Below are 25,743 nucleotides of genomic sequence, written 5' to 3'. Positions count from 1 at the left end.
AGCCCCAGGTACACTGAGCACTGTTTATACTCTCCTGCTTGGAGGAGGAGGTGAGAGAGATGATCTGGGGCCGATAGCACGGCTGTCTGATCAGCCTAGGTAAGGCACATCTCCCTTTGATTTTGTACCTTTTTCCCCCTTTAACTTATTTTGCCCCAGCTAACAGCATGAGCTCTGGGGCCTTCAATTTAGCTGAGTTGGTCAGTAACCGTCTCTTCCTTACCCTTTAACAGTTGGGGAATTCTAAAACTAGAGGAGGCTCAAACTCTTCTGGTACAAACCCCTGCCTTCTGGCAGGTGGGTATGGAGAACTCTGGGGGCATGAAATGATCTCTCCCTGGAGCTTTTTGGGGACGGACTCTACAGTCTCCCTCGTTCAATTCTGAGTTGAGGAAAAGAAGTCTTTTTCTGCCTGTCATTTTTGTACTCACACAGAAGAGGAGATTTCACCTTCCTCCTGGAATCTAGCTGCCTTCCCTTTAGCTATTTTCACCCATCCTCCCTGGGATCTCACTGGTTTCCCCATTCCTGGTGAAGAGCAAGAATGGCAAATAGCTAACTTGGCTGGGCATCTCTGAGGTTCTATCCTACTCCAACTGTGTTTCTGGACCTGTAGAAACTGCTTAATTCTGCCCGCAGTCTGGGTCTTACTCCTTAGGTGACATGCCACTTAATTTAAAGTCTCCTTTCCTTAGTATCTTTATTCTAACGTGTACTGGTTTACATCTGCCAATTCCTTGCCTCCTGTGAAGCCTCATTCACTGTTTCATTTCTTCTCGCCTACCTTCTCTGTCCCCAAATTAGAAGACCAGAGCAGTGACCTAACTGAATTTGACTTCAGCCTGCCAAGATTGAACTGCTAAGTGGTTTAGATCCTTGTTAAGGAGTGAATTTAATTTCTGTCTTCTCAAATTAAGCCAGTTTTTTTTCCCCCTCACAGCTTTATTTTGGAAAAATTGTAGAGCTGCAGAAAGGTTATAAGCACAGTGCACACCCATTTACCTTTCACCTTAAACTCATTGATAACTTTTTGCCACAGTTGTCTAAACTCTCTTTTCTCTTTGTGTATATTATGTATGTGTGTCTGAGCCTCCACAGATGCTTTTTTGGTGAACTGTTTGAAAATAAGTTGCAAATATCATCATATTTCTCCAGTTAACTTCAGTGACATCTGAGAATAAGAACATTCTTCTACATAATCACAATGTCATTATCACATCTTAAGGAAACTATAATTCCATATTATCCAATATCCAGTTCATTTTCAGATTTCCCCTTTGATGGCTCTTTTGTTTGTATTATTGAACCAGGATCCAGTTTGGTTACATTTTTGAAAAAATCTCTCTATTTAAAATTCCCCTCCCACCTCTGTTTTTTTGTTTGTTTTTAGGTTTTTGGTATTTTAATGACTGACTTTTTGAAAGTGTGGACCAGTTGCCTTCTCGCTGTGCCACATTCTGGATTTTTCTGACTGTTCCCTCGTGATGGCATTTAACTTGTTCCTCTGTCCTCTCCATTTCCTGCAGGTGGGAAGTTAGGTCTGGGGCCCAAATCGATTCAGGTAAAACATTTTTGGCAAGAGCATTTCATGGAGGAAGTTATGTACTTCGTGTTTATCACTTTTGGATGCAGGGGCAGGGGATGTCAGGATGACCATTCCTAGTGATGCTAAATTTGATCACTTGACCACCAAATTTCCCATTGTAAAGTACATTATTCTCTTGTAAGTGGTTTACAGGGAGGTACTTTGGAATTAAAAAAAAATTTTTTTTTTACTCTGAACTCTACCTACTCATCCCTGCCTCCCTCCCAACCCCTGGAAACCACTGATACTTTAACTTTCTCCATAGTTTTGCCTTTTCCAGAATGTCATATAGTTGGACTCATACAGTTTATGGCCTTTTCAGACTGGCTTCTTTTACTTCACAATATATGTTTAAGTTTCCTCTATATCTTTTTGTGGCTTCATAGGTAATTTCTGTATGATATAGAACTCCTTAATCATAACAATTAGGGGCAAATGAGAAAAAAATTACCAGTTGTAAAAAACCCTCAAGAATAAAGTAAAAAATATTAATATCATAAAAGACAAGAAAAAAATTTTAATTTATTTTTTATTATTATTTGGGTGGTGGAGGGGAGGTATTTAGGCTTATTTATTTTTTTAATAGAGGTACTGGGGATTGAACCCATGACCTTGTGCATTCTAAGCACAGTGCTCTACCACTTAGCTATACCCTCCCCTTGATACTTTGGCATTATTTAAATACTCTGTTCCCCACAATGTTTTGCTCAGAACTGTTGATATCCATTGATGACTCTTCCTGATTGAGCTGTTATTTTGGGAGTTGCATAAAGTTGGTTCTAAATTAACACTGATGGACGTGAATATTGCTGTGAGCTATTCTAAAGAGGAGTAAAAATTTTTCTTTTGGGTTTTGGAGTCGTTGAGGGGAAGGGGACAAAATGAGGCCATCAAATTCTGTCGAAGTCCAGATATTTTGTTTGTTTTGAGCTGATAGTAAACTGAGTATCAGCTGCTTACACATATGTTGCTCTCTGGTAGTTTTTCTTGAGGTCAGGGAGAAGGCAGGCTGGATGAAGCTAAAAATAAGTCATGGTTTGTTCACAAAGCAGAAATTATTTTGACTATTTGAACATTATCTGTAATTCTATTCTTATTTCGTTTTCTTTCTCTTACTTGCTTCTTACTTTCCTCATGGGAAAAGGGATTGCTCCTTTTAATTTTTTTACTTTTTACTTTTTCTGGCACTTTTTTTTTTGAAGTTTAATATTACAAAATTTATTTTAAAAATTATTAAAGTCACAGATGTACAATGTAGTGTTTCACAAGTTTTAAAGGGTATACTCCATTTATAATTATTATAAAGTATTTGCTATATTCCCCATGTTGTACAGTATATCTTTGTAGTTTATTTTGTACCTGATTATACTTCTTTTTTTTATTGAGTTATAGTCAGTTTATAATGTGTCAATTTCTGGTGTACAGCACAGTTTTTCAGTCATACATGAATATACATATATGCATTTTCATATTCTGTTTCACCATGAGCTACTACAAGATCTTGAGTATCTTTCCCTGTGCTATACATTATAAACTTGTTTATCTATGGGATCGCTCCTTTTAAAATTGTCTTCTTCCTCCCGCTGCCTGTCCTACATGCTCAGTGGGTAAAACAGTGTTCCTGAGACCCAGGTGTGAGTGAGCTGGCTCCTAGCAAGGGAAAGGAATAGAACTCTTCCAGTCCATGCGGGGGTTCCTGAACCCGGTGGCCGGGATTGTGACGGTTGAGTCTGACAATGAAACACAAGGGTGGGAAATGTCCTTTGAAAAGTCATCTGTGGGGGCAGAAGGCCTGAGTCTCAAGTTGCTCTGTGGCACTGGAGAAACCAATTCACCTCTCTACATGAGGGTGTTCACAGGCCCCACCTGGAACACATTGGAAGCTCTGCCCCCTCTTAATGTAGGAGACTCCCTGAGAGTGTGTGGGGCACACACATTCAGAACAAAAATCAGGGCAGAGTTGTCCTCTCATAGGATTTACTGTAGATGAACCTTCCCAGTCTCTGGTGCTTCCTCCACTTCATTTACGTTTAAAGAGCTGACTGGACATCACGATTTCTTCTCTGCTTGATAAGGATCAGATTGTTGTCTGAAGTGAAGATAGTGAAGGGCCTATTCCTGTCCTTGGAGTTTATAGCCATCCAGAAATCCATCCCCAAATAACCAGGGGGTGAGGATTGCTTTTAGGGGGAGAAGACTAGGCTATGGCTGCTTCTGCTGTTCTTGCAAAGGCCAGATAGATCCCGAAGGAAAGCATGCTCCAATCAGTAACTGCTCATATTTTGTCTTGTCCTATGAATGTTGAAATCCTTCAGAACTCCTCTTCAGAGAATTCAGATAAAAGGTGAAAAGTTCACACCACTTCCTTTTCTTCTAACTGCAGCTTCTTGGGGATTTAACAAATGTCTAAGTCACTGCTGTCTACCCTACACACACACACACAAACACATACACACACACAAACACATACACACACACACTTTAGGGTCACCTTTTTCCCTCCTTGCTGACACAAAGAGTTAGCGTCTTCCTGATTTTTTTGCCCATGGTGACATATCCAAATGGGTTTCTCCTGGCCCTTCTCTCCATCTGCTGATGGATGTGGTCTGCATCCTGGGGAGTCAGACACACAGCTGGAAATGCTTTCACTTGAGCTACACACTGAAATACGGAGTTAGTAATTAACTGAGGTCCTGGCTGAGAAGTTTAACGTGTGTACAAATAGCACTCTTTTTCTCTTTAGGTGAGCCTTGGTGGTAAGAGAAGTGTGCTGTTACTCTTTTTTTCTAGTTTAATCTAATTTTCTTTAGTTTCTTCTCTTTGTTATGGTTGAAATGAGCTACTGCTTGGTGTTGAAAGAAGTGTTTAAAGCCCCAGGTTTAATCTTCCCAGCCGGGATGGATGGGGTCTCCTTGGGCTTTCCAGTGAAGGCTTCTAACTTTTGTACAGTCATATTGGGGATTTCGGTTTGACCACAACTTCCCTCCAAAACCCACATGTCCCTGAGTTAAGCAGTTAAGCGGTGCCGGACCATAAGCAGCTAAGACGACCGCCTGTACCGTTTAATCCCAACACACGTACTGAAATGGAAAAGTAATCCCTGTGAAGCTGCAAGGAGGAACTTCCCCCACTTACTGCAAATCTGGTATTGGGGAAATGTTTAGAAATTCTGAATCTCTGTTTTACTTTGCTCCTGTCCAGATTAGCATCCTCCCTACTGCCCGTCCCCCATAAAAGTGCTGCATCACAGCCAGGAGACGGGACAGGACAGGACCTGCTCCCTCAGTGTCCAATCATCTGCCCTGCCTCAGCCTCCTGGGCAGCCCTGCCCCTGCCTGCTTCTCCTTCTGAGGGCAAGATCAGTGACTGAAAAAAGCATATGGTTAGAAAAACATGTGTAATAAGACCTCATTTTATTAAAAATATATATGCAAACATGTGCACAGAAAGGATGTGCATAGTGGTGATTTCTGAGTAGGGGCACGTGTAGTTTTTATTTTTCAGTTTTTGCTAATCTGCATTTTTGAAATTTCCTCTAACATGTACAGCTTCTGTTATAATGAGAGTTAGTTCGTCTTCAAGAGGGGAGGTGAGAAGATTAGTGCTCATAATGGTTCAAAGCCCGATGACATGAGAAAGAGACTAATAACTTATTTGTTGAACCTGCTAGTTGCTTAGTTTTGCCATGTGTGAAGTCTCGTTGGCTGGCTCTCTTTTCTTCCTTCTGGAGGCCTGGTTGGATATTTTGGGATCCCTAGACCTCATGCTAATAGAGACTGGTGGGTGGAAAGAAGCCTTGTCTTGTTTCTCAGATTTCTCTCCCCTGCATTGCCCTGAAGATAGTAAAATAAGCGAAGTAGCCCCTCTAGATGCCCAGCCAGGACGCTCTGGTCAAGGGCTGGACCCCACTTGTAAGCTGCTGAGTCTTCACCCGCTGGTCCATCTCCCGCCAAGCTGAGAAGGGCAGCTCAGTTCCTCACTTCCTGTGTCGTCTGCTGCCTTCCTTCTTCCCCTGACCCCTCCTTCTAAGAGCTGTCGCCCTCCTCCTTGGGGTTCCTGGGGTGGAGGTTTGCTGGTGTGGTGAGGCCTGAGGTGATCTCCAGCCAGGGATATGAGGGAAAAGCAGAGACAAACTGGTGGTCCTTCTGAAGAGGCTTCGGCTGTGGGAACCCCCAGAGCTTTTGCTGGAGCCTAGCACCGGGCTTGTGTCAGCCATCCCCACCACAACCTGGTCAACAGCTTCCTGTCTGACGTCCCCTGTATCCCCAGTGTTACTGGAGGGCTGGCTCGAGGTGGGCGCTCATGATCTGCCGCTGAAGGAATCAGCCTACTGTGATGTGCCAGGCCCCTTGGCCACCCTGGGTTGTGTCTTGTCAGCCCTATTTTGTGTGCTTCTCGCCCTGTTCCCTGTCCCCTAACATGCAAACGCTTGACCGCTGGTCCTCTGCACTCAGAGCCCCCTCTCTCTGAAGCCATGCAAATGCAGCAGTTGGGAGGTAGGGCCAAGTGGCTCTGGAAGATAGCGCCTAAAGCTTCTTATCTCCGGTGTGCGCTGCTTTGTTTTGTTTTTTCCATTTGCCGTTGCCCAAGAACCAAAGCATCCGCTGCTGCTGGGCTGCATGGTGACATGGCCTGGCCCGGTGCCAGGGTGCTTCGCCAGGTGGCCGGACTGTGGAGGCTGCTGCTTGCGATGGGCCGATAATACCCCACAGCACTGTAAACAGGACACTCCACCCTCCTGCAGCCACCCAGCCGGTGCCCAGGCAGCCCGCCGCTTTGTCACAGCCTGTCATGACAGGGGCGTCTCCTCTCACACAGGACGGCCAGTTGTCCCGTTTCCCTCCGTCTGTTTCCCAAATCTGAGAGAGGTACTTTCCAGAAATGAAACCAGTTCATCTTCCAACCACAAGCAGCCGTTGTGACTTCTCAACGCTTCTCCTTTAACCATAATCACACAGTTGCAGGGCAGAACCCCCATACCCAGATCTTTCCGGTGTGCGCACGGCGGGGGGTAAGCGCAGGACCCCCTATCTCAACTACACTCACATGTGAGATTTCTAAGAACGTTGCAGGGAGGTCTCAGTGCCTGGCACAACTCGAGTGCTGACCGCAGCTGCAGATGCCCGCACCTACCAGTGACTTTATTATCCCTGCACCATTTACTCCGAGTGCTGTCTGTGCTGGATTAGACCATCACTAGGAAAGAAAGGGGCTCTGGCACTAAGCTGTGTGCCTTCCCAGGGGACTGTGGTGGCTGGAACTCACCCTGCACATCTCCTCTTCCTAGGCTCCCTCACCCCCACCTTCTATCCTAAAAGATTGTGGCGGGGGAAGTGGTTAACTGACAGTAATTTGGTTTAACATAATTTACCTAATGAAGACATAAGAGTGTTTTTGCATCTCATCTTCTGTTCTGTACAGCGTCCCTAAGAGGGGACTTGGGCTGGGACTGAGCTCCTGCTGGCCAGATGGGAGAGCAGGCCCAGTGAGGGCACAGTGTGGAGTAGTCACACTGCATTGAGGGCAGACCCATGGTCAGAACTGAATCTCTCACATCTGAGCCCCTGCCAGATACCCGGGGACCACACTTTTCTGGCCTGCGGCCCCTTGGAGGATGACACAAGACATGTCAGTGTCTGATTTGGGCTTTGGTCGCGTTTTGAGGGGGAAACTGACACCTTGGTTTTGCCCTTAATCGGTTGTGGTGCCCAAGTTAGCAGGTGCTCACCAGACCATTTGGGATGTGGTTTTTAAAATAAGTGGTAGATTTGTTTTCCTGTAAAACCTAATCTTTTTTTTTTTAAGTGCCCCCCTCCCTTATTTCCTGGGCGTGAAGGAAACAGAGCATGTTAGTCTCCTCAAAGGGGCTAAGAATGTAGGGGTTTGGGAGGGGAGATGGGGCCTTGCTGAGGGCTTTGAGACAGACGGTGATTCTGTCACCTTGTGTCTGGTGAGGCGCGGGCCAGCCCCCTCACTACAATGTGGTTGCCGTAGAAATAAGGCTGAGGCCCAGCTGTCTCATTTAGGGAAAAGAAACTGAAGCAAGTCCTCCAGTTGGACTTAGATGCAGTGATATCCTTGCCAGCCTAGCACAGAGCAGGGGCTTGGTCAGAGGCTGTTGGTTCTGTATTGAGGTGCTTGGTTTCTCCCCAGACACCCTCCTTTCTTTTGTGTGTGTGTGTGTGTGTGTTAATTTTTTGTATATGTTGGAGCAAGTCAGAATCGATGAAGCCCTCAGAGTCCTGGAGAATAACTGTGGTCAGAGGTGGCCAGAGAGCACGTAGTGTTCACCAAAATGGGTGGTTGGAGTCTTACACCAAATTCCAGGATCCTGGGTCCTCCCTAGCCCTGGAAGAGAGTGCCATCTCTGCTTACTGCCCTTGAGACTGGACTCCTCCAACAGGATGGGACATGAAGGGTATCAATGGGAACGATGTAAAAGGGGTGTGGCTTCAATTGTCCTGAGGGGCTACTAGATTCTTCTCCCCTTGGTTTCAAAGACTTCTCCAGAAAACAGACCCACCGCCAAACAAAAAATCACTGTGGTCACCTGGCCTGCCTTCCATACTCCTCCCTCCCCACCCCCCACCACCCCAAAGGAGCTAAAAGGCAGTCCTTCATCCTGGTTGTAGGCGGGCATCCCTGCACCCTCAAGGGGCATTCCTGATGCAGAAGGGCTGTGAGCCCTGTGAACTGATTCAGGAGGAAGGAGGCTTGGATTTAGATGTAGGACTGCTGCTGACTTACTGCACAGCCAAGTCCAATCTGAGACTGGACTTCTCTGTGCCTTGGTTTCCTTATCAGTCTTTCCTGAGCCCCTTTTAGGGCTATCAGGAGAGCAAAGGAGTATACACACACAAGGACTTTGTAGGGAGGGGGCAGAACTTGAAAGTATTATGTAAACTGAAGAGAGTACATAGGGTCTCAGGATGGAAAAATATCTAAAGATTTTTGCAGCAATTTCTGCCAAGGAGCTGAAAGAGGTGGCTCTGAGAAATCTTTCTCCCTGCCACTTCTTTCTCAGCCCGAGTCACAGCCCTCTTCCTTTCGACAGCGATGAAGCAGCTAAGAGCCACTATCTGGTAATAGAAACCCAGGATACATTTCTCACTGCAATTCCCCCTTAAATTAAGTTCTCATCTGTGTCTCATGTCAGTCGGAGTTTGCTTACTTTTATGTTCTTCCAGGACCTCTGATGAGGGACAAAACAGGGTCAGGAGGCGAATTGTGCTGGGTTCCAGTCTTACCTGTCCTGTTCAGTGGCTTTGTCTCCATGTCCCTAGAATGAAGATAATGGTATTCTGGTCTTTACGCCAGTCTCTTACTCATCTGCTTCCCATCTGCCTGTTATCTCCTCTGTCATGGAATCTTGTACACTTGCTTTCCGGGGCCCCTGCCTCAATGGTGGGCTCTTAGAGACAGTTTGGGAGAAACACAGGACAGCATTTTGGCATTTGGCCAGGCTGCCGCATGGGTCAGAAGTTCCCAGAAATATCTGGATTGCCACCTTTTGATCTTAAACCCAGGGCAGGACAGTGAGTGGTTGAAATGCCAGTGTAGGGCGATATGAAGTTGGAGCTTGAACCCAGCATGCCTGTCACTGCTTACTGGGTGACAGGTGCAAGGAGGGCAGCAAGGAGGTTGGGCCTTGCTGGGCCTCAGAGAGAGGAAAAGGGACCGGCCACTCAGGAGGCTTTACCCACAGGGATCCAGGTGAGCATGGATGTGCGGGGCAGACAAACTTATAAACCAGGTTTAATTAGAGCAGGCTCACCTTGTAGTCACAGGTTTTTGATTTTATGCAAGTACTTAGGTGCCTGCACAGCTCCAGCGCTATGCTCTATGCGCTGTGGGGTACAGAGATAAATTAGACACAGCCCTTGGCTACAGGCTGTTTGTTATCTGGGAGTTACAAATGCTTGTAATCTGAGAGAAAGGCTGGGAAGTACTAAAAGAGTACAAAGTCTGGGGAAAATCAGAAAGTCCTGAGATACTCTCCAGGGGATCCAGGAGGCTCTGTGGAGGTGGAGATGGTTAGGCCGGCCCTGATGGGTGGATCAGAGTTCAGCCCTAGGCACGTGTGCAAAACCTCAGAGGGGGAAGGCCTGAGAGAAGGGTGGGAAATGATGCGTAGTGTAGTTTGTCCAGGACAAAGAGATCTTGAAGAGGAGCGAAGTGTAAAGGAAAGGTTAAGTGGGACCAGAACATGAGGCCTTTGAGTACCATCTTTGAAAGAGAGCCTTTGAAGAGTTTTAAGGGTGTTAAGATTTAAAAGGATGTATTGTAGGTCAACATATATTGATTTGGAAAGGTGTTTATGATATAAGGTGAAAACTCATTGCAAAATGGTATGTACCGTATGATCCCACTTTTTAAATTTTAAAGCATACACATGCACACACGCAGAAGACGAGGCCCACCAGGATATCTCGCAGTATTACCGATGATTATCTCTGGGTGTTGAGATTTAAAGTTTCTTTTTGCTATTGTTTTTGTATTTCTTGACTTTTCCACAATTCACACTTACTACTTTTGTAATTATGTCATTTTTAATTTGTATTATGTGAGCACATATTATGTGATGGCTGAGGGAAATGACTTACAGATATGTTAGGAACTAGATAAAAACCAAGACTAAAAGTTGTCCATGCAGTAAAATTTATGATACCAAACTGTGAGGGGAGAACCTCTCAAATGTCCAATAATATGGGAGTGGATAAGCAAACTCCTGTATATCAACCTGGTGGAATATTATGTAGTCTGTAAAAATGACACATATGTAGATTGTTGACACTTGGAAATGGGTAGAACAAAGCAGAACATCATGTACATTTCATGTTGATTACAATTATGTCAAAATTGTGTGTAAAAATTTAAATGAATTTGGAGAATGTAAGTCCATATTGTTGGTGTTTCTTTTTTGTTAATCATGGTAAATACACATAACGTAAAACTGACCATTTAACCATTTTAAGTTTATGATTCATTAGTATTAAGTATATTGTCACGATGCTTTGTAGCCATCACCACCATCCATTTCCAGAACATTTTCCTCATCCCAAGCGGAAAGTCTGTGTCCATTAAATAGTAACTCCCCATTCCCTTCTCCCCCTAAGCTCCTAGTAACCTCTGCTCTACTTCTTGTCCCTATGAATTTGGCTATTCCAGGTACTTCATGTAAGTGGAATCATACAATATTTGTTCTTTTGTGTCAGTTTTATTTCACATAATGTTTTGAAGTTTCATCCATGTTGTAGCATGTATCAGAATTTCATTCCTTTTTGGGACTAATACTCCATTGTATGTATAGACCACATTTTCTTTATCCATTTCATTCATCTATCGATGAACACTTGGATTGTTTCTACCTCTTGGCTATTGTGAATAGTGCTGCTGTGAACGTGGGTGTACGAATAATCCCTTTTCGAGACCCTCCTTTCACTTCTTTTGTACATATACCTAGAAGCGGAATTGCTGGATTGTATGGTCATTCTATATTTAACTTTTTGAGGAACTGCCAACCTGTTAGTGTCTTTTTAATATAAAGCTCTTCAAGTTTATTTATATCTACCGTCCTCAGTTCCTTTTGCTGTGCTTAATGCACCATGAATTATCAAGAGATTAGTACAGATGTGAAGGCGTTTTGCTGTGTTTAAAGGAACAAGCCTTATAGAGCTTAAGATAGTAGAGTGTTTTGAACGTGGCCATGGAAAACATGGTCAACGCAGACGATTGAAACTTACAGATGATTCCAGAACCCTTACATTTTATCAGGGGTTTCAACTTTTACCTTCTCCCAGAAAGCTTTAACCAAAATAAAGACAAAATGAGTGGATTTATAATTGCTTTATTTTTGTCAGAGACAGAACCAAAGACTTGGGTGTTTTCCTCCATCTTGAATAGCTGAAATTAGTTCCATAATTCTTTCTGTCTCAGTCACCTTGGTTCCCTAAAGTTAACCTGTCTTGGAGGAAGTTTAAAGAGTCCTTCAGTTAGTTGGGTTGAATTTATGCAGTGCAGTGAATTTGTGTTCTGCTGGACGGAGGAAGAAGGGCAAGAGATAAAAGATGGAGGAAAAGTTGGTTTTTGTCCACTTCAAGTGACCTCTTTAATGATGGGAAACAGTCCTAGTCTCAGGAAACTTAATTCAGAGACCTAGGAGTTCACAGTTGGTCATCCATTAGGAACAAGACAAAGAGGACGTGTAAAGTCACTCTTGTCCAAAGTAAAATGGTGTAAATTGTTTCCCGTGACAAAGACCAGCTGGTTAAGTCACGGAAGCTTTCATCAGAGTGTATGTGCTTTCATGGGCTGCTTCCGATTCTTTTAGGAGAGAGGTAGATAGAAGTGAAGACGTGGCAGTCCGGCAAGACTTCTACGAGAGAAGGTTGGTTACCACATCTCCTTCCTCTGTGCTGATGTCCAGGTGTGCGGGCTGTGCTCTCTTCCAGCCAGCGTCCCATGTTCCGTGGCCCCAGAAAAGCCAGTGTGTAGGCCTCAGCCACCCCAGGTCCGACGTACATTCTCCCTGGACACCATCCTCAGCTCCTACCTTCTGGGCCAGTGGCCACGAGATGCTGATGGGACCTTCACCTGCTGTACCAATGACAAGGCCACCCAGGTAATGAAGCTCTCCGCTAATGGGATCAGGGGTAAGGCTGGGGCAGTGGGCTGGCTGAGGAGGCCTTTGGTCTACTCACCAACTCGCAGTCATGGACATGACTTTTCCGGGTTTTGGCTGTCCATACTCACCATGTAACTTTTCATCATCTCACGTTTACCAGCTTGGTTCTCTTTGTAAACTTCCCTGAAAATGAGTTTGCATTCCACCTGGGTTTGTCAGTTTGCCTTCGAGTATTCATGTGTGGGTAAGCAAGAGTTGACTTTAGAATTTATTCTAGGTTTTAAAAATGAGATTTACCTTGCTAAAATTAAATGGGCCAACATTCAGTGGAGTTTGTATTGCCCCAGACAACTGGAAGAGGTGGCCAGAAAGTGTGTTGAGTCAGGATAGAGCCCACTGGAGCAATAGAGTGGAAGGTTCTAGATAATGGAGCATTGATCCCTGGTCAGCAGCCCAGTCAGGGATTTCAGTGAACCCGTCTGAGCCCCCTGGTGCCCAGGCTCCCTCTTTCAGTATTTTTCTTCACAGCAGTCTTTTCATTAAGAATCCTAAAGTTGCACAGAATCTCCGCAGATCATCCAGGCCATTGGTCAGTTTTGGAATGAGGTAGTGCTAGCCTGAGCAAGAAGTCATCTCCTATGTGAAATTATACAAAGATATTTCTTACTCTGATTCAGGACTTCAACATTAGTAGCAGTTAAGTTTTTAAGAGTCAAATCTTCTCCCTTTTGATGTAGTTTAAACCCATTCCTGTTCAACCTCAGAACAAATGAGTTGTTCTCAGGAAAGAGGAAACAGGGTGGGGAGAACACGGGCTCAGAGGCAGGCCTGCATCCTGGAGGATGCTGGGCCCTGCACTCTTCCTTTGCACGCCGCTGGAGCAAGCCCGCCCCGCCTGATGGGAGGGGGCCGGCCAAATAGGAATGGGTTTTGTGCGCTCACTTCCCCCACCTTCCTGTGCTGAGCACATCGCATCGGTCCCTTTCTTTTATTTATTTTAAAAATGAGATCCCTTTTCGAATGTTATTAGTGAATGTTTGAGTGCCCAGTACTGTTCTTGGCATGTTGGAGTGAAGAACCAGGAAATGAGAACAAGATTTGGCCTTGGTGAGTCTGGATGCCAGTTCTGTGAAGGCCAGCAAGCAGAGAGCCAAGGGATAAGATGGGGCCAAACGTCCGGCCCAGTTTCCAGGAGGGGAATTCTCAGAAGAATACACCACCTTGGACCAGCAGGAGTTTGCTGCAGTTAAAGCTGACAGCACTCTAGATCTATGAGCAGATGGTGAAGGGAGAGCAGAGTCCAGGGAGCAGAGTAGGCCTGCTTCCTGGGAGCCATGGACACTGTTGTTCCCTGTATCCTCTGCAAAGGGCAAGTAGGATAGGTTATGTTTCTCCCTCCCAGGCCTGGAGCACATACCCCTTTCTCTTTGGAAAGGAATATTTAGTTCAAATAATGTATCTAGTCACAGAGGGCTTCCTGGAGGAGTAGGACTTGAGGTTGCTTTGAGTGTAAGCTCATGATTGCACCCTCCTTTGTCAGACAGCTGGCTTCCATGCAGCCCACCTAGCCCCGTCTCTGTCATTTCCTGCTCCCAGCCTTCTAGGAAGCCTCCATCCCACTCCTCAGATAGCATTCTTTGTCAACTCAAGGCAGAGTTGGCCTCAGATGTTCCCTGGCCGGATTTAGAGGCACGGGCTCTAGGCTGTGTGTTTTTGCTCAGGCTCCAGCTGCAGGCCAGATCTTTTATATAACAAGTCTGGGCTTCTTGCCACAGCAAGACAGAGGTCAGCGATGCGCCTCTGTGGGTCTGGCAAGGCCGAGCTGTGCAGCTTTCCTCTTTTCCCTGGGATGGGCTCCAGCCCTCGAGGAACTCTTAGCAACCTGTCAATATTGTGGCCGCAGTCAGGAGGTGGGAGCATTCTGATCAACGTAGGCATCCAAACCCAAGTATGTACCCTGCCCATCTTTCATTCCTGGCCTCCTGGGAATTTTCTGCTTCTAGGTTTTGGGCTTCATTCAAATTCCTGCTTGAGCACCCTGGCCGGGCACAAGCAACCTTCTTCAGCACTGGGATTACGCCAGGAGGACCTGAGGCTCTCCTGACATTTCCCTAAGTAATTGGTGCTCCTTCCCTACTGAGCATGGCCACATCACCCAGAAAGGACTGGAGATGAGGGAGAGGTTTTACTGGGGAGATACCAAGAAGTGTGGAGAAGGTTAGAGGGAAGGTAGGGAGGTGGGATCTACCAGAGTCCTTGAAAGCTTTTAAGTTGCTAAAAATAGATGATGCCGGCACCTTTCCCTAATTCCTTTGAGCTTGAGGGAGCTGTTCTCATCCCTACCTTCCCTTTTGCGCTTTCTCTTCTAGCCACACCAGTGTAGTCAGTCTGTCCACCACATCTGGCAGGCCCTCACTCCCACTCTCTTAATTGTGCCCCCAGCCCCCAACCCCCGCCCCAAGCCAGCACCAGAGTGTGTCTGGGGGCCTCATCAGCCCTGGCACTCCTGGGGACAGGACTTGCACTGAGGATGGCCACCAGAGTTATGATGTAGGCTGAGCAGCTCAGCTCCCCTCTCCGAACCCTGTAGAGCCAGCCAGAGCCTGGCAAGTTCATGTCAGAACATCTGCCTTTCAGACAGCCAGGCATGCTGCCTCCTTAAGACTTCTCACAAGGCAGAAGATGGAGGTTGAAGCTCTACATTCTTAAATATAGCAGGTTGCCAGCAGTCCCAGTATTCCCTCCCTGGGCTTAGCTGTGTCTCAAGCTCTTAGGTGGGCACAGAGGAGAGCACAGGTATTTCCTAGGCAACTGAAGCAGTCTGACGTGGAGAGCTGGCTCACCCAAATATTTGAGGCAGGTGAGGAAGAGAGGTGGATGGATCTTACTTGGGAAATAGGTTTTTCTGAGGGGGGTGTGTGTGAATGTGGTAATTGGGGAAGGGGTTCCTTGGAGCTGCTGCGTGTTCTGAGCCAGGATGCACAATGGGAGAGGGATGACCAGGTCTCTCAGGGGTCAGCTGGGTGGAGGTGAGGAAGGGTGTGGGTGCAGCGGGAGCTGGATGCCAAGGGGTCGGTCAGGGAGGACCAGGAGGGCTCTTGCGTGGAGTCTGCATCATCTAGGGGTTTCTTTGTGGGTCGGAGGACTTTGTCAGGACTGTATGGGTCAGTCGGAATGTGCTTTACCTTCTCTGGACTGCCTTCCCCCAAGGTCAGCTAGTCAGTCAGCTGGCCATCAAGTGCTTTGGGCTGGCCCCTCCTGGTGCTGGGCCTGGGCCTGGGCCAGGGCGGGTGATGGCAGCACACACAAGGGTGCGGTCACCCCCACCCCCCTTCTTGCTGGGAGTCTTCTCGCACTCTGCTGGAGGGAGGAAGTGGTCTCACCACATCTGGAATGACTGTTGGAGCCAAGATCCCCCGCTCATGTTCTCATCCTGCAGACAGATGGGACCCTGTGTACTGGCTCTGCCTGGGCCCCCAATCTGCTCATCTCTACCCCGGGTCCTCTATGTGCCCCAGGTGAGGTGGGGATGCTTTTATGATTGACTGTCTTTTGCTAGCTTACTCTTCAGAAAAAAAATTAGTTTAAATTCTTGACAAACCTTAGGGAGTACCCTGAAGGCCAGAGGCAGAGGTGGCATGGTTTTTTTGGGAAGATTTCCCTTTCTGTGACTTTCCCTGCCTGTACACCATCCTCCTCCTTTTCCCAGTCCAGTGTCTCCACATTTGGTGATGACACACGACTCAGTCTGCCCACCTTTCTTTGTAGGCATGGGGGCCTGGGCTCAGTGCCTATTTTCCAAATGGGTAAGCAGGGCTAGTTGTTCAGTATATGGTTTGACAACAGCACAGACTATTTAAAAATGGGTCCGTGATGGGAAATCTGAGGGTTGCACAGTCACCGTAGGGCCAGAGATGGTGGCCTTGGCCACCTGCAGCCAGAGTCCTCGGCGCTGGCCGGCAGACCACCCTCAGAGCCTTTCCTGCCTCTTTGTCTGGCTGGGTCCCAAGGGGCTGATTCCCTGATGAATTTCAGTTCAACACGTAGTTATTGGCCATCTGCACTAGGCCAGGCACCATGCTGCTCTGCATGTCTGTGTAGGTACACTGGGTTATGTTCCCAGGGCCCAGCCAAGGTCACTGGAGACAGCATGGACCAGGACTCTTCCCACCTCAGAATCCGGATAGAAACATAGTTGGGTGGAGGGAGTGGGGCAGAGAAGCAGGTTCCAGTTTGGAGGGGTTTTGGCTCTATCTCACCCCTGCCTTCTTCTATCAGGCTGCTCTTTGGAAAGCAGTCCTCTGCCCCCACCCAGTTATCCCACATGTTGCTCTGGGATTTCAGAATCCCAGGCAAAGCTTCCTTGGTCTAACCTACATCCAGTTTTGTATAATCCCAGCATCATCTGCTTAGTTGGCCGACACCACTCATGGCTAGTAAGTAGCCCTGCTTCTCCCTCAGCTACTCCCCCTGGTCCAGGGTGTTAAAATAAATCTGTTCCAGTATGTGGGTCCCTTTGACAAACATGACTGGCCCACAGAGCTCAAGCTTTATCCTGCTTCCAGGGGACCTTCTGGAACGACTACTTACGGTGCTGTCATGTGGCATGGCTTGACCTCTGTTATGCCATGAAGAATCACTCTTTGAAGAGTGGCCTTTCTTAGCTGTAACTTTTCTGTGCTCCAAGTAGACCTTGGTCCAGACCTCCAGGAGGAGGGACCTGCTACCCAGGGGCACTGGAAGTAAGGGGCAGTGCATGGTCCCCACCCTTGATGCTCCCAGTTCAGCTGGAGGGGCTAGAGCCCACACATGTGCACGTGCCTGCCTGAAGGATGCTCAAGGCCAGCATGGAAACAGCTGCAGACACAGGATAACCTACTGTATTAGGTTCCTGAGGCTGATACAACAAATTACCTCAAACTTAGTGGCTTAAAACAACAGAAATTTTTTCTGTCATAGTTCTGGAGGCCAGAAGTCTGAATTCCATTTCACTGGGCCAAGATCAAGGTGTTGGCAGGGCTGTCATCTCTCTGGAGGCTCTCTGGGAGACCCATTCCTTACAGCTTCCAGCTTCTCGTGGCTGCCAGCATTCCTTGGCTTGTGGCCACATCACCCCAATCTCCGCCTCTGTGGTCACACTGCCTTATCTTCTGTGAGTGTCTAATCTGTCCCTCTCTCATAAGGACACTTGTAATGACATTTAGGGTCTATCAGGATAATCCAGGATAATCTTCACATCTCAAGATCCTTAACTTAATCTCATCTGCAAAAACTTTACCACATAAGGTAACATTGACAGGGTCCAGGGACTAGGACCTGATTTCTTTAGGGGGCCATTTTCAATCTATCACACCTACTGAGCTCTGCTCCTACTACTCTGCCTCTTGCTCACTCTGGCCCAGCAGCACTGGCCTCCTTATCCTCAGACACACCAGACTTGCTCCTGCCTCAGGGCCTTTGCACTTGCTATTCCTTCCATCTGGGTCACTCTTATTTCCAGTATCACCATGGCTCACTCTTCATCACCTTTGTGTTTTTATCAGAAGTTACCTTTTCTCTGAGGACTTCCCTGACATTCAAAATCATGTTCCCTGGTCCAGCATTCCTGTTCCCCTTTATGGCTGTATTTTTCTCTTAGTGCTTACCACTCTTTAAACTGTGTCTCCATTAGAATGTAAACTCCAAAGGGGATGAAGATTTTTGCCATTTTTATGCACTACTGTGTCCCCGCCACCTGAACAGTGCCTGACACCTAGCTTGCACTCAGTAACTCTCTGCTGAGCGCATAAATGATATATATATATCCTGAATCCCTCTGAACAGAGATGCAGAGTGAAGCAGCAGGCTGCCAGAGGTGGACTGGTTAGGAAGGGCTCCCTGATGGGAAGGGTGGGAAAAGCTGGTGGGGCAAGCCATCTTGGATGAGGAGACCAGGCTTTGAGGCCAAGGGATAAGGAAAGAAAAAGGAGAGGGCGCTAGATTTACCTGTAAGACTGAGAGCCAAGGATGGAGAGCCCAGGGGATGGGGGGAAAAATGGTGATGTCTGTGGCCAGGGCCAGGTGTTGAGGCACGGCCTTAGTAGCACAGTTTACAGAGTAGGCAGTAGCTGCTAGGAGATGCCACCGAGCAGACTGAGGTGAGGTAAGTTGGCCTGAGAGAGGAGATGATTCTCGCTGCCATAAACTGTCACATCCTTCTAACCTCCAGCGCTAGCCTCCATTTCTCCTTCTGCTCCCTCACATATCTCAGAAGAAAGAAGGCAGTTGAAGAGTTTGCAAGAGATGTCAGTTGAAGCGGTGGCAGCTTGAATGTGGCTACTTCCCCCTACCCACCTGTGAGTGTGGGGTCTTTCCAGAGGAGGGGAAGCGGGCATCAAGACCTTCGCCTTTATCATCCCTCCTCTGCAGCCTCTGCCACCTTTCCAGGGACAACAAGCTTGTGTGGGACTCAGAGGTTTGATGAGCAGACCCTAGAAATCTACAGGTTTGGCTTTGGAGCCCTGGGAGGAGAGGAGCGTTTGTGCATCTGCTGGGCTGGGGGAGCGATGGGAGAGGTAAACTTTCTCCTCTCTCTTCAGTAGCTGCAGCAGCCTTCTCGAAGGCTCGGTCTGCCAACACCCTGGTTTAGAGAGATGTGGACATTAGGAAGTAGACCAACTGCGTGGTTCCAAGGACTGTTAGAGCCAGCTCCACCTCGAGGGCTTTGAGGTGGGGGCCTGAGGATGTGTTGTCCGCCTTTTTCCTAAAGAAAGAATAGTAGGGGACACATCACTGGAGGGTCTCCCTTGGGGTGCTGGCCCTAGGGAAGAGGCCATTGTCTCACCCTGGCTGGTTGCACAGCCCAGTAGAAGGTCCTGATGGGTGGGCGGCTGGGAGAAGGAAGAGGCAGGGAGGCTCGGCCCCCGTAGCCTCTCTGCACAGCAGCTGTCACACAGGGCAGCCTGCTCCCACAGCCCCACTTGGACTGCCCCCACCACACTCTTCTTAACAGCTGTTGGGTGGTGAGTTGTTGGGCTTTTTCCCTCCTCTCCTCCCCCTTTTCTGTTTGCAACAACCTCTCGGGGGAGGTCAGCAGATTTGTTGGAGGAGATGGTTCCCAGGCCCTCATGGTTTTGGCAGCTTGTGCAGGGAAGTTAGAGGGGAACTGGTTCCACTGGAGCCTTCCCCCTTGGGCCCCTCCCTTGGAATGGAAGTAGGGAAGGTTGTTGGGGGAGCGGAATCTTGTCCTCCTCTGCCTCATGCCTAGAGCCAACAGCTTCCTCCGTCCAGTGGGGGCTCAGGAAGTGGGTCTACAACTCCCCCTGCCTCCATCTTGGATCGTTTGTCTTCTGTGCAGCAAGGGAGGGAGGTTGGCTGACCGAGAGGCTTATTCTCACAAGGGGTCAGAGCAGGGCCCAGGAGAAAGAGCTGCGATAAAGCCAAGAGGGGTCAGGAGTCAAGGCTGAGTTTAGAATTCTGGCTCCCTCCTTTCTGAAAATGTCCCCTCTCTATATTCAGGGGGACTTCAGGAGGCCCCCACACTTACATACAGAGGAAAATGGTGGAACAAGCTTGAGACACTGCCCCACCCAGAAGCCTCCTGCTGTGGGGCAGGATGGAGAGCGGGGATCTCTGTGGAGCTTTTTCCTGTTTTATCAGTTAATGATTCCCGAAGGGAGTCCCGTCTGGTAACTTGCTTTTGTTAGGCTCCCAGGAACCTGGGCCTGTGCTGGGCATTTAGATGAGGAGAGAATCGAGGATGCAGCTGGTTCCCTGAGCCTGTGTTCTTTTGGAGCCAGTTGGTATAGGGAGGGACAATGACACTACTAATCCTCACTACTGGGGAGAAGCACTTGGAAATAGCTGGGGCTGCAATCCGTGTGTGAAAGTCGGAAGAGAGGAAAGAGCAGGTCGGCCTGATTGGCTCATCAGGGAAAGTTCCCTGGAGGGTGTGGATTAGGACGGAGGCAGTGCAGGTAGAGAAGCCTGAAAGAATAAAGGATGCTGGCAGGGTCCGGGCAGTTGATGAGCAGGTGAGAGAAGACATCAGAGAGCCGCCACCTCTGTTCAGGAAATGGTGCGTCTGCTTCCCCACGGCCTTCCCGAGAAGCTTCTCTGTCTCATGGGGTTTCTCTCTCTGCAGACCCCCCTGTCCTGGCAAGAGCTTGAAGGCGAGCGGGCCAGCTCCGGTACACACAAGCGCTCAGCGTCCTGGGGCAGCACAGACCACCGAAAAGAGGTAACTGCCCCCTTTGACTCACTGGCCAGGGTAGCTGCCTCTTGTCTGCCCCCAGCACCATGGATGCGTCTACTCCAAAGTGGACTCATATCTCCAGTCTACCCGCCTCGATCTAGCCTCTTCCTAATGACATGGCACCTTCGTAGCTGCCTCCCAGCCTCCTGGTGCTCTGTCCTTAGGAGCCCAGACCCTCCTGCAGGCAGGGTTCAACTAGCGACTGCTGGTGCCCTCCAGCAGCCAAGCACAGGGTGGGAGCGGCCATTGTTCTCATGTCACTTTGAGGTTGGATCCAGATAAGCAGTTCAGAGACTGGAGAAGGACAGAGAGTGAGTTTCTGGGAATTGGAAGCCCCCAACCTCACTTACTACTTAAGTATTCATCCAGTCTTATTTTTTTGGGTGGTGGTGGTGGGGTAAGTAGGTTAATTTATTTATTTAAAAAATTTTTCTTTAAATGGAAGTACTGGGGATTGAACCCAGGACCTCGTGCACGCTCAGCACGTATTCTACCACTGAGCTATACCCTCCCCCCGCATCCAACCTTATTTTTAAAAGAAAAGAAAATAGTGATGTGTTCCCAAACACTTTTTTCCCAGCCCTCCCTCCCTCTCACGAGGGCTCCAGTGGTTGGGGGTGAGTAGAGAAAGCCATAGACTGGATTCCAGGGCTCCCAACCCTTCTTTGCCTGGCATGCTGTGTGGCAGCCCAGGGGAGGGCCAGCTCTCTGGGAGTTACCCTTTACAGGGGAGTAGCTCCTGCCCTCTTGGTTGCAAGAACAGAGAGAGAATGTGAAATAGTTAATGCTAGTGGTACATACAAAGTGTTTAAAATTTGTGATGATCAGAGTGAGCAAGTTATTTACACTAAGGGCATGTAGGTCCAGAATTCCAAATGTGACAGGGAGAACATTCACAATTGTTGATGATAATCCCTAATTGTTTCAGGATGTGAAGTTGGGACCAAATCTGATGTTCCTTCTCGAGAGGCTGCTCCCTGCCCACTGCCGTCTACTTTAAAATGGGGGGAAATCCTTCCATCCTTCCTGGTCCCAGGGCCTTTGAGATAGCTGTGAATGTGTTTTGAGGAGTGAACTCAAACACATCATTTCCCATTTCTATTAATAGAGGAGTAGTCCATGCCTTTGGAATCTGTGAAAGACAGAAATGATTTCAGTGTTGCGTATTTTTAATTTTTTGGAACCTGAGCCATCTGTGGACTACATGGTGATTCCAAAAAAAATCAAATCATCTAGCTAATATGGTATCCAGCTTGCCTGATGAACCTGTCATCACAGTTTTGAACACCACTGAGGCATTTTGAGGTGGAAGATGAACTTCCATCTAACTTTTATTTCTCATTTTTAAAATTTGTTTTGTTTTTTGTGGGGAGATAATTAGGTTTGTTTGTTTGTTTGTTTGTTTATTTATTTATTTATTATTTTCTTTTATTTTATTTAATGAAGGTGCTGGGGATTGAACCCAGGACCTTGTGCATGCTAAGCATGCTCTCTACCACTAAGTTATTCCCTCCCCTACATCTTCCTTTTATGTATGGGCTTCTGGCTACGCCTGGGAGAGGAGACCCAGTGTCCTTCCTTTGCTTCACCCACCTGTCCTCTTCCCCTCTCCTGGCCACCAGATTACCAAGTTGAAGCAGCAGCTGCAGAGGACAAAGCTGAGCCGCAGTGGGAAAGAGAAGGAGCGGGGCTCCCCAGTGCAAGGGGACCATGCTGTGCGGGGAGCACTGAGGGTACGTTTTCTCCCCCAGCCTTCTCCCCTTTGTCATCCTCCAGGGCGTGTCCTCTGAGCCCTACCACACTGCCTGCCCAGTGGCCACGTGGTTCCAGGTGAAGTTTTAGTGCAAACTTGGACTTGCTGAGTGACATTGGGGAGGGCTCCTTGCTGTTCTGAAGTTCTCTCTCCTCCATCCCCACCCTCTGTATAATTCAGGCAGTGGTGCAGACTCTAAAAGCACACTGTAGGCCTCTCAAAGGTCTACCATATGGAGAAAACCCCATGAACGGACCTATTGCAATCGGTAACTGTCCCCAAATTCTCCTTTACTCACGTGGTTCTGCTGGGTAGACGTGACTGCTACCCACCTACTTCCTCCTGACCCCGTCAGAACTGGTAACTGTAGGGGAACTTGGGGGGTTCAGTGATGGCTTCATTTGCCTCCTCTTCAGGCATCCCCGCCCAGCTTCCCCTCAGGGTCCCCTGTCCTGCGACTTAGCCCCTGCCTGCACCGGAGCCTGGAAGGGCTCAACCAAGAGCTGGAGGAGGTGTTTGTGAAGGAGCAGGGTGAAGAGGAGCTGCTGCGGGTGAGTGGGGGCCGCACCCTGCATGCATGGACCGGCAGCATCCTGCTGAGTCTGGACACGGGGAGGTGGGACTCTGGCTGCCTGGGGGCTCATGGGCTGTGCAGACATCAACAGAGCAGCATGCGACCAGCACCCTGTGGGAGGAACACAACTTCAAACGGACTGAACCACAAGAACAGCAGAGATGGGGGCCTAGTTGGGGAAGGCTTTGCGGTGGTGAGAAGATGCAGAGGCCTGCAGAGAGGAGGGCTCCAGCTGGGAGGAAGGGACTGGCATCACGCTTCAGCCAGAGCACCAGCTCAGCCGTCCCAGTGTACTCGTCACTGTCACTGTCACCCAGCTGAGCCTGTGTCACCACTTCCTTTCCCATCTCTACCTGGTGACACTCGTTCACCCTTCACGCCCAGTTGCCTGTGTGCGGCCTTCTCCCCGACCCCACTCTCAGGCGGAATTATTCGTTCCCCTTTCTGCAGTCTCAGGCACATTGCCGTACTGACACAGGACAATCGGGGAATGCCATTTGGGCAGTATTAATATAATTCTAATGGACACACTCCTCAGTTTATGATTTACTTGCTAGTTGATTTTTGATATGTGTATATGTAGGATTTTACATGCGCACACAGGTTGGTGAGCTGTGGATACAAGTACCACTGAATGTTAAAAAGGAGAGGGGTGTGTTTAATACAGAATAAGAGTCTGCATGCCCATCCTGCAGGAGCCTGTAGCCGCTGCAGTGTCCTGGTGGTTTGCCCCCTCTCATGCCCCTATGTGTCACTCACCTTTGTGTTCCCAGAGCCTGACACACAGGAGGTCCCTGCACTTGTGGGGCCTAGAGCCTGGTGGGGGTGACACATTGATGAAACCATAAAATTAATATGTCATAAAGTCAAAAGAATGAAGTGCTCCAGGAGAAACAGGAGGAGGTGTCTCCAAGATTGAGGGTCGTGGGGGAAATCAGTGACGTGAGGAAATGGTGTCCTGCTGTCACTGTGTGTTGTGAATAGAGGACCCTGAGGGTCACCGCAGCCGTGCCGGCCTGAAGAGACAGGCTTGAGAGCTGAGACCCACATTCTTCCCCGGCAGATCCTTGAGATCCCAGACGGGCACCGCGCCCCAGCTCCCCCCCAGAGCAGCAGCTGTGATCACCCCCTCCTCCTCCTGGAGCCTGGAAACCTTGCCAGCTCTCCCTCCATGCCCCTGGCATCCCCCCAGCCTTCTGGCCAGACCAGCCATGAGGAGCAGCGGGGCACAGCTGAGGAACTGGCGTCCATCCCCACCGACAAAGGTAAGCTGGGAGACTGAGGCACAGGGCCGTCTCCGGGCCCTTCTCTACCTCGCATCAGTTTCTGGCTGGGCATTTTTACTTACTAACCAACTAGAATATCTTTATGAGTCATCTTTATTCTATACATTATTCTAGTCCTTGATATAGATTCTGATTTATAATTTATAGAGTTTCTGCACTTAGAGTTTTATTTAATCCTCGCCATAATACAGAGAAGCAATCCCTCCCATCCCATTCTTTGGCTGTGGTTTAGCATGCCATAGTGTGGAGCCCATGTACCTGTTCAGGGGTCCACTGTCCCCATTACCAGCAGTACATTTCAAGGGGATTATATCTATCAATAAAAGAATGTGGTCCCTTGCCCAGGGTCACACAGTCTGACCCAGATCAAAACCCAAACTTTCTGACTCCAAACCTTCACTTTTGATTGTGCCCTGGAGTAGACAGTCCCTTCTCCCAGTAATAATGATCCTTAGATTCTAATGCACTGTTGCCTGTGTCACCTAACTTGATCCCCATGGCAACCCCACGAGGTAGGCTGGTCAAGGGCATGATCTAACAATACAGAGGTAAACAGAGCTTAGAATAATAAAGAGTAAATGTGAGATAAATAACAGATAAAGTCAATATTTGCAGCCTAGGCAAAGTACATTCACTGTGTGGAAAGCGAGAGGAATTTTATCCCACAAGTGGGGCTGAGTAAAGATTGCTTCTCTGAGTCAGTACAAGAGCTCTTCCTGGAAGAAGGGATAGACTTTCAAGGCTGTGGAAAGGAAGAAGCTGTGGTATGTTGGCAGGCAGGGCGGTGCCTGTTGGAAGGAGGCAGAGACACAGACGTTAGGATTCCTTTAACTCTGAGACTAGGAGTTTCAATCGTAAACTACGATTGAAACTGGGAAGATTGATTTTTTCCATCAGTTCAACTGTATTTTTTATCCTGAATGACAAGATCTGTATTTTTGAAAGCTACCTCAAAGATGTCTTCAGGTAAAGTGCAGACAAACAACCCAGATTAGCTTAACCGCTGCCCAGCGCATCGCGTCCCCCGGTCTCACCCCTTTACACAAAGGCCTGAGCTGGGCAAGGCAGAGACCTTCCTTCAGCTCCGCTGGACTCAGCCTTGCTCTGTTTGCAGCTTCCTCTCCAGGCCACCCAACTTTCCTTGAAGATGGCAGTCCATCTCCAGTCCTTGCCTTTGCCGCCTCCCCTCGGCCCAATCACAGCTATGTCTTCAAACGGGAGCCCCCAGAAGGCTGTGAGAGAGTGCGTGTGTTTGAAGAGGCCACGTGAGTACCTCAGACGGACGGGGCATGCGACAGAGGGATAGGGATGCGGGCTGAGCCCTGTGTCGTCCCATCCAATGGGCCCCTCCGCAGTCTTGGACTCTCTCTTCCTGGAGATGTTGTCACCTGTAGATTATCGGTATTGCAGCCTTTCCATGATCAAACTTGTTGACATTACCTCCTCTGAGCACCTAAATCTCTGCTTATCATTATCTCCATAGAAACCTGCTCTCTGCCCACATGCCAGCCACAAACGCAGCAGCAGCTGGAAAGGAAAGAGATCTGAAACCTAAACCCTTTGTTTCTTCTATTTTTTCCAACCCCAGGGAAGGTGTGAGAATTTGCTAGACCATAATCAGAGAGAGAGAACATAACAGTGATTCTCTTCAGGCAGAGCTTAGGAGGGTCTCATGCCCACCGGAGTGG

The 25,743-nt window shown here is 48.3% G+C and overlaps 1 protein-coding gene across 2 annotated transcripts in view; it reads left to right on the top strand.

The window, feature by feature from the left end:
* The window catches only part of FAM117A (family with sequence similarity 117 member A), a 41,698-nt gene that overhangs the window by 12,380 nt on the left and 3,575 nt on the right, over positions 1 to 25,743 (top strand). The window contains exons 2-7 of one of the 2 annotated variants that reach the window (XM_032457768.1): positions 12,037 to 12,206; positions 20,332 to 20,427; positions 22,065 to 22,175; positions 22,612 to 22,746; positions 23,833 to 24,034; positions 25,170 to 25,320. In XM_032457768.1, coding sequence (XP_032313659.1) covers positions 12,037 to 12,206; positions 20,332 to 20,427; positions 22,065 to 22,175; positions 22,612 to 22,746; positions 23,833 to 24,034; positions 25,170 to 25,320 — 865 coding nt within the window. The remainder of the gene's footprint in view (positions 1 to 12,036; positions 12,207 to 20,331; positions 20,428 to 22,064; positions 22,176 to 22,611; positions 22,747 to 23,832; positions 24,035 to 25,169; positions 25,321 to 25,743) is intronic. The other variant, XM_032457769.1, reaches the window with a different exon arrangement.

Source organism: Camelus ferus, chromosome 16 (assembly GCF_009834535.1).
Source record: "Camelus ferus isolate YT-003-E chromosome 16, BCGSAC_Cfer_1.0, whole genome shotgun sequence".
In the NCBI taxonomy this organism is placed as follows: Eukaryota; Metazoa; Chordata; class Mammalia; order Artiodactyla; family Camelidae; genus Camelus; species Camelus ferus.
Note: the sequence above shows the minus strand (reverse complement) of the source record. Positions and strands in the feature narration are given on the sequence as shown.